Consider the following 9,170-nt stretch of genomic DNA (forward strand, 5'->3'; position numbering starts at 1 on the left):
TGCTTCTCAGTTTTGACAATAAGGGATAAACCTATAATGTACCTTACTATTTCTTTGAGTTCGACTGATATTGAAAGAATCATAATGATCACCATTAATCACAATCATTGCAGGAGGTTTCGCAGAGCTCTCTGTGTAAATCTGAATGAAATATGACGTTTTTGTATTTTCAAACACCCCAATACTGACTGTCTAATGCGGGTGCCACATATCAAGAAAAAATAAGCAAAAGCCCACCCTTCGTATTCAGTATTTCGCGCGTAAAATTTCCCAGTACTGGAACTGGTGCCGTCCGAGTTTTCTGTCGCCACTCACTGATTCGTCAAATTCGACATCAATCAAGGTTTAGCCGCGCCCCTCCCCCATTCAGCCGCTAGCTTTAATGTTGCCCCGTGTTTACTACAGTATTGGTGTAAAGGGGTCGTTAGTTTTTTACATGCGGTGAGCTGCTCAGCAAAATAAAGATTTTTAGGTTTTATTTTAAAGAAGCAAGTTGTTCTGGATTTCAGTATGCCCAAGAGAAAGGTACGTAGCAACACTTTCCCCCCACATTCTCAAAACAGTAAGCCATAGCGATATAGCTAGCTATGAATTGTAGTGAAGCCTGCGAGATAATGAGGATTTGATTAGAAACGTCTCTGTAAGGGCAGTATAAGTATACTCAGCAGCTGAGATAAGATGTTAAGAAACGATGTTTTGAAATTATCGCGTATTTTTTATTGGAATTTAATGAAAAGTTGGTGTATTTGATATGGTTTGCCTACCCTTGTGACTAGTCTGTCAAGCTTCGTCTCCATACTGTTAGAACCACAAGCAGCCATGCTTCGCACTTAACACTACAATCCATCAGTAAATGGTCAGATGATAATACTTATATAAGCGTTGCGCACATTTGGAAATATTTAACCAGAATCAAAGCAAGCGTGTTCGGTTAATATTGGGGATTTTACTAGTCCAGTAGGGATATAATTTTATGTGTTTTTCTTTGTTCGCAATGCTAAATAAATGGTTGCTGTAGCCCCTACTTGTCGCCAGATGGCGGAATGCGGCTAACTTTATTTCAGCCCCTCCCCCAGTCAGTATGTATGAAAATAATTGTTTAGAATGCTGGGGGCGAGGGGGCTTTACTTGTTCGGTGCGTGCATTTCCTTGTGATGTAATGCACATATGTTAAGTGTATTGGCGGTCTTTGCGTCCCCCTTCCCATTCGTCAGAATCTTTCCCGGAAGACCAGGAAAGTTAGAAATTTTGAAATCAAATAACTGTAAGCAGATATTTAGCTTAAAATTCTATTGGATTGCAGTATTTCGGAAGCATTTTCTCTAACGTGTGTTTTATCAAAGTAATTGCATGTAATATGATGCCACCCCTGGTTGAATTTTTTGAAAGGAATATTTAACTACTTTGGAACAAATAAGGGCATGAAAATATTAGTATTGTAGGCCAACCAAAGTTTTTTAAATTACTTAAAATGAAGGAAACATGTATTCTGATTTATATTTATTTCTCTAGCAACAGGGAACTGATGGGGATGTAAAGGAAGAGGTATGTGCTTATTTTATTCCTTCTTAAATGTTTGCAGTCCTGTTCAGTTTAGTTTTTCACCAAAGGAATACCCTTACAGATCAGCCAATTCAGTAAGTCATTTAGTTTAATTTTTTAAATAAAGTTTACGTACTACCTGATACGCATAATATAATTCGGTGACTTAATTTGAATGGCACATTTCAGTATTCGTTTTTATGAATTACTGTAGCTTAAGCCAAGCAACTATTTTTTACATGGTTTCTTTGAATAATGAGTAAAGCAAAATGAATATGAAGGTCAAACTGAGCATGGTGAACATGTAGCCAGAAAAAATGAAGCTGATGATCGCTGTTTTTGATTCTTTACAAATCAGTTATGATACTTAGCGCCATGTTACAACGGTCTGAAGCACATGATCAGAGTTCATTTAGGGCGTGGCCAAATCCACTTCTGCCACTTTAACCATGGAAAAATGGTTGCAGCGCCAGGTGCATGGTTCAAAAGGGTTGTACGTAGTTTCGTAATTACTCATGGGTGTGTTTGGGGCGTAACATGCTATAAACCAATCAGAGTGTCATCTCCCATTCCCTTTAAAAGCCAGGTGTGCTTGCACCTTGGCAGATTCCTATTATAACGCCGGACTTACCAGGTAGTAGAAAAGAACGCTTCTCTGCAGAGGAAACGGATCTGCTTGTATGTGAAGTGAAAGCGCGCGAGCAGAAAATCTACGGCAACGGCAGTGTTCCACCAAAGCTCCCTGAGGTGAAGCAGGCATGGGAGGAGGTAGCAGCGAGTGTGTCCTCGTCTTCTGGCATCACCAGAACGGCTGCACAGTGCCGAAAGCGGTATAATGACGTTAGGAGACGGGGAAAAAAGCTGGCCGCTCAGCGTAAACAACTGCTGGAAACGGGAGGAGGACCATCTACAAAAACTGAGGATGTGACATCAGCGGAGGACATCACTGCCTTTACCCTCAGTGATGAAAACATTGAGGGTTATGGGGGGATAGAGGTGGGCTTCCAAGGTAATGCCATGATAACGATGAATCAATGTATACAAACCATACAGGCTTCTTGCAAAAAAACAGTTTATTTTACATTAAGCATCTGCAACAGAGCCATACAATAAATGAATCGTAAATGTCATGCAGCTCCGCTGGCTGAAGATCCCGAGGCTGGACCCATTAAGCAGGAGCCGGAAGCAGTTGTGGAGGAAGACTTGATGGTGGAGCAACCGTCAACAAGGTCCAGTGGAGAGAAGAGCCAACCCAGATCGCGACGCGGGAATATCATCCGGCAGGAGGACCACCCATTCCTGGAACTCCAGCAGGCCGGATTCAACATGCTGGAGAGGGAACTGGGTGGAATCATGCGGAGTGTTCGGCGTGTGAATACCCGCCTGAGCCGTATTGAGATGTTGCTTCGGCCCCTCGGACGCATTGCGGACAATCTGGGAAGGCTCGCGGAAGCAGTCGAGCACTTTGTTGCTGCGACACCACCTCTGACTACCTGTTCGCCTCCATCCACCCGATCCAGCATGAGCACATTGCCCCCAGACGTTCCTGGACCCTCTCGTGGACAGCCCCGTCGTGGCGCTCCCCGCCTGCGAACCCAAGGAGGAAGAATACCACCAGTATAAGACCCTGTTCAGGAATTTGCTGCAATGAAAATGCGTGTTTTATTATTTTTTTTGTGGCTTTGGTTGTCTTTAAAATCATTTTGCTCAATCATGCAGTAACCGGTAAAATTGGTGGGGTTTTACTTTCTGAAAGTATGAAACCTGACTAATCTCAAAAAAGTTTTAAAAAAGAATTTACAAAAAATATTGTTCAAAATTGTTTTAATCATACCAAGATGTAAAAAACATCATTATACACAGTGAATCCCTGCATTTGAAAAACATTTGTAAAATGCAGTGTGATTTAAAATGTCCAAATAAATGCTATATTCGGATTCTCTTTTGCAATCGAAAAATATTCAGTTTGCTTACCTGGCTACAGATGATGTAACTCCTCTACCGGCCGATCTCTCCGTGCCTCTGCTATTGCTGATGTATTTTGGTTCACTGGCATCGGCACTTGCAGTTCAGCATCACACCTTCCAAAATCTTATGTGTCCTCATTTATGTCCAGGTCACATCCATAATGCATGGCTACGTTATGCAAAACACAACATGCCACAAAGACTGTTCCGACTTTCTGGGAGCCATATTGTAATGTCCCACCTGACTTATCGGAGCATTTTCAGCAGTTCTTTCCGTTGCAGCATTTTTGATTGAATAATAATTCACACATTCTTGTAGCTGTGATATACAGTGCAACAGCCAATAATGTAACTTGCCAATAATATAAAAAATTTCCCTTTTCTAACTAAGTTGATAATGTAATAAGTTATTACGTTATTGGCCTTTTATTACATTAATAATTGGAAAAAATAATGTTATTGGCAGTTAATATATTATTGGCTGTGACCTACGGTGTAATCAACCAATAGGCACCACCCTAGGAGGGAATCGCCCCGGAAGAGTACAGGAATGACAGCTGGCCCTGGGACCAGTGGCATTCTTCTTTGTTCAGGGACAGATATGTGGTCCTTGGACAGTCTTACTCCACAGTCTCCCTGCCCTTTGTCCCATCAGGTCGGGAATCGAGAATATATGGGCCAATGCACCAATGTTTAACAGAGGAGTTTGACAAGTGATATTTTGTCCAACATACATGGTCTTGTTTTGGTCTTGATGTGGCAGGAAAGTTGATCCGTGTTCACTGTTTGTCTGCTGGGTCTTGACAGACACCCTCAACCTGCCTGGTGTGTTTAAATACCTATGTGTATTGCCACAATTGGTAAAATAATTAGCCCGTTTCATTTGTCATTACTGTAGTTGGCTAATTCTAATGAGTATTATGGCTAGCCATTATGACATATATTCCTTAAAATTTTCTTGATGTTCACATAAATGATCTTTCACATTGTAATCTTTTTATTTTCTAATATTTTGCATGTTTGTGCGCTGCTGTGTGTCCCTGTATGTGTCCCTATGTAGGTACATTTTACTATCTTGATAACGTGCCCTTGAAATAACAGGGACATACTGCATCATTGACCTTAGGCCAGATTTTTATTGGTCAATAGTGCAATCGCTTTCCGCTGCCTCAAGATAGCAATGGGCCCACAACGCACTTGACTGCTGCTCTTTTTAGGACCGACACGCCCATGGGCATTCAGATGAGCACAAGTACATTTGCTGTTTAAACAACGTGGGTGCTGGACTGGAAAATGTTGAGCTCATGCTAGTAAAGACAGCTGTATCGCGCCTGGCGTTGCTTCCCCTGGGTGTGCCATAGGGCTGTTAAAGTCTGATCATACGGTAAATGTGTTGTCACACAGCAGTGTTAAATGTGTCTGCTTAAAGGCAGCAGCAGTGTTCACTGTTTGCTTTTGAGTGGGCCATACATGTGAATTTTCTTCTCCCTCTTTCTTAAGCCTCAGAGGAGATCTGCGAGGTTATCAGCGGTAAGTGTATCCACCACTGTTTGCTTATCAACACAGCGTTGGGGTAGTTTTGAGTCGTGCACAGATTCAAAAAAATAATCGCCCGTTAGGGAAATTTTACAGGAATTTTTGCGTTCTCAGATTTTCTTCTGTGGTTATTCGGTTTCTTTTGGGACTTAATGTTTTTTTTCTCTTGTTGCCAGAAACCCGCACCTCCAAAGCCAGAACCAAAACCAAAAAAGCCAGCAAAGGTAAACTTCCAGAAAATACACAACCCACCTATATGCAGTGCTAATGTTGCTGAATATTAAGTAATGGTAGGCTATTTATTTCACATTGGCTTTTAGTACGTTTCGCTGAGATAAACAGTAGTTTTAATTGAAAACCATTGAACTTTGTTGCTTCAAGTAGATGTTTTGTCAGCTGTTTAAGGAGACAGTGAATTACACGAAAACAGAATATGTCTACTTTTGCTAGAGAATTTATAACTGTAAAATTTGTAATCCCTCTATACAGTTGGGTAGGACCAGCATGTATGATTAATTTTCAGCTTGCGGTGACAGTGCAGGTTTTTTGTGTAAAGTAACCCTAGTGGTTTAAATTCACGTCATAATATTGAATTATCAAATGTGTTACAATTGGCCAAATGCAAAATATTGATATGACATGACAGAGTAAAAGTTAAACTGATTATTTTTGCAAACACATTCATGTCATTGTGTTAATATTCATCCAAGGAGTTTTGTTAGACACCTTGTTTTGTTTAACTTTCACTAGTTAGGATGCTGACATTTTTGCCCCCATTGTCTCCCATAGAAGGAGAAGGCTGTCAATGACAAGAAGGAAGACAAAAAGACCAAGGGAAAGAGAGGGAAGGCGGAAAAGGAGGCAAACGAGGAAAACCACTCTGAAAATGGAGACGCAAAAGCTAATAAGGTTCGTGCAACACAGCACATTTAACTTGTAACATCATTACCTAAAGCAGGGGTGTCAAACTCCATATGGCAGGTCGTGGGTAGGGAGATGTGTGTGTTACTTATATATATATATATATATACTATGCACAGTAAGGAAGGGAAGCAATGGTCAGTGAAGCAAAAAGAATTGCACACTTCAGATGTTGTAAGGTCGCCGAATCTGTAACACAAGATACTACCTTGTAACCAACAGACAGGAAAACCTTTACTGAAAACATTCAACAAAATTAAATGTGCTTGACTAGACCCTTGTGCTTTGCTGATGTGTGATCAACATAGGAAACTGGTCATGTATGCAGTTGCGTTTGGCAACAAAAAGATGCATACGCTTGCTGTCAAATATGGTGGATTTTTCATACTTCTGACTCAGTAGACCAAGAATTATTAAGATCCATGAAATCCACTTGGTACCAGGACATTTTAGCTAAAATCAGAATGTCCCTATCCTTAAATCTCTTGACTTATAGATAATAAGAAGTCTGTGGTCAAGACTCAAGGGAGCTGTGAAAGTAAATCAGGGATCATAGAAGTGTATTCCAAACTTAATAAACATTGGTGATTACCCAAAAGGGTACCAGTAATTCTGCCCCTGACTATACCATCAGGGGCAGAAAGAAAAATGCCATTTTCCAGACCAAATGAATGAATCTAGTGATTCATTAGAATTCTGCCTCATTCAAAACACAGCTCTTCACAACCCAGGTGCAGAAACTATCCACTGCCCGTCTGCGACTGTCTGGGGGGGGGGGGGGAGCAGTGAAATAAAAGTAATGTGAAGCCAGGAAGCAAATAGTATGTTAAATTGGGGGATTTTCTGGGGCAGTGGGGACTGTGTAGGGGGAAGAACTTGCCGGAAATCTACCATTGTGGTGGAACTCAAAAAGAAAATGAATTGGGATGGGAACAAAAAATTTTAGGAAGTTCTGAAGGTATTTGAAACTTTGGGTGCAAAAAAGACCCACACTAATTTGTACATGTTGCTGGAGATGATGGAGATGACCTGCTTCAGAGATGGCAGAAAGTCACCCCCTGCAGGGATGTGTCTATCAAATGGCCTTAGTTAGAGGGTTTATAAAACAGCTGATGGAGACCAGTTTTAGAGAAACACAAACTATGGCGATACATTCTGCCTGACAGCCAAAGGCTGCACCATGGCCTACATGAACAAAGAAAGTTCATAGCTGTCAAGTAGGATTGTACTGCTTAGCTACAATGGTAGCTGCTAGGTTGTAGAGAAGTTCTCGAACTTTATCTTTTAGAGATACAGCAGGATATTGTCTCGATATATCAATCGTTAAGTTTAGGATGTAATTTTATTTTTATAATTTGATGTTCTGCTGTTTCATATGCATTTTTGAATGTTTAAAGTTAGACTATTGCTGTTCACTGCTCAGGATTGTTAATATTTATTCACAATTTAAAAAACATTAATAGTTAAACAGCAGGACATTTCAGCAGCATTGTTTCTTATGCCTGTATTTTGAGATGTTTGTCACATTAAACCCAACTATTTTAATTGGGAATATTTCAGGTTTATAAGAAGATAATTAGCATATTCATTCTCTTAATGCATTTTTGTGCTGTGATGATTCTTGATTAAGTCATTCATTTTTATTTGTACAATAACCTTTCTGGTTTAACCGGAGTGATTGGACTTGAGATGGATTAAGTAGATTGACTTTGTCATACTTGTGGAATTGTTTGTTTGGTAAGTAATATATTTACAAAAAAGAGGAATCATGCTTTCTCCGGGTGGGATTCTTGCTCTTTAATTCTTAAATAAAATCAATCTTGATCTTCCAACAGGTGGAGGACACCCCAGACGAAGCAGAGAAGGAGGGATCAAAGTCGGAGTAGTAACGCCTTTTTCCTCAGTGGGTTTCATGTGGTGCCCCCAAACCTCCATGACTTATTGTTAACAGAGGAATATTTTTATCAGTTTTCTAAGTATCAGTACTGGTTTCTAGCACAATTCAAAGCTAAACATGGAGGACTTGCAGTTATGGCAAGTGTCTGCAAAACAAACTCTTATTTTTAAGTAACATTTTGTGACTTTGTGTGTCACTCTCTGTGACTAGCTTGTTCAGCGTAGGAAAAGATCTCCAGTTGGTATTCTAGTAAGTGTGTCATAGCCTGTGTCTCTCTACAGAGTATTCTACTTTTGCAGACTGTGTGTGAGTGTGAGTGGATTGTTTTGCTCCTGCCCCCCCCCCCCCCCCTGAAATTGTGTGTATAACCAAGAGGAATAAGTCAACTGAAAACATTCCAAGTAGTAACATGGGCTGTGTTTTGTTTGATCCTCTTTAAAAAATAACAACTTTTAATGATCTGTGAAAGCAAAATTCTGTTCATTTGGGCGACTCGTACTGTATGTGGTCACTTTTTTAGCAGCTGCTTTTTTTTCTTTTTAAATAATGAAATTTCCAAACAGATCTAATGAATTATCCAGTTGTCCATGTATCCACTGTTTTGTTCTGAATGTCTCTTAATAAACGTAACCCTTGAAATTTCTCATTGACGCTGTTTAATTTTTGCTTTTACATTAAAATGTATGATATAGTTTACAGAAGTACAGTACATTACTCTGACAGTGTTGATAGGCTGTCTGGCGGGGGGAAAACTTTAATGTTTAAACCCTGTTTTTTAAATTACAGTTTTACTTTACGTATACTATTTTCTTTCACGATTTGTAAACTTTTGTTTCCTGGACCAGTACACAGACCATGCATAACAGTTCCTGTCCTGCTTCTCTGTGAAGTTCACATGTTCATGTGAGTCTCCTCCTACAAGTTATAGATGTGGTTTAGGTAGATTGCTACAAGTTATAGATGTGGTTTAGGTAGGTTGCTGAATCTAAATGTCCAGTGGATTCATAGATGTTTATAGATTTTTCGATGTTGGAGTTCCTATTCATATTTCTTCCTGTCGAAACAGGTTGGTACAGTGGGGACACATCTGAGGCTGTAGCAAACAGCGGGAATGCAAGCTGGCTTTTCTGTGCCTGATAGGTTAGATTGCTGGGTTCTTAATATACCTTTATCACTACTGTCAGCTGGGCACCGCCAGGACTGTGGACTTCATTCACTGTCAAATTGTTCCTAACCTGACAAAGGTGTCATTTGTTGGGGGAGTGACTTGTCTTAAAATTGGCCATTGCAGAGGAAGAAATGAAAAA

The 9,170-nt window shown here is 40.1% G+C and overlaps 1 protein-coding gene across 2 annotated transcripts; it reads left to right on the top strand.

The window, feature by feature from the left end:
• The first annotated feature begins 327 nt into the window (after positions 1-327).
• LOC111855325 (uncharacterized) lies at positions 328-8,506 on the top strand. Of its 2 annotated transcripts, XM_023834247.2 has the most exons (6): positions 341-525; positions 1,513-1,545; positions 5,010-5,039; positions 5,222-5,269; positions 5,835-5,954; positions 7,802-8,506. In XM_023834247.2, exons 1-6 carry the CDS (start codon positions 511-513, stop codon positions 7,850-7,852), a joined length of 297 nt encoding a protein of 98 aa, XP_023690015.1. In that variant the 5' UTR covers positions 341-510; the 3' UTR covers positions 7,853-8,506. The 2 variants fall into 2 exon arrangements, with proteins under 2 accessions (XP_023690014.1, XP_023690015.1); XM_023834246.2 differs by lacking the exons at positions 5,010-5,039; positions 5,222-5,269; positions 5,835-5,954; positions 7,802-8,506 and adding exons at positions 2,125-2,551; positions 2,678-3,479 and having other exon boundaries at positions 328-525.
• Positions 8,507-9,170: the final 664 nt, after the last annotated feature.

Source organism: Paramormyrops kingsleyae, chromosome 18 (genome assembly GCF_048594095.1).
Source record: "Paramormyrops kingsleyae isolate MSU_618 chromosome 18, PKINGS_0.4, whole genome shotgun sequence".
Classification (NCBI taxonomy): domain Eukaryota; kingdom Metazoa; phylum Chordata; class Actinopteri; order Osteoglossiformes; family Mormyridae; genus Paramormyrops; species Paramormyrops kingsleyae.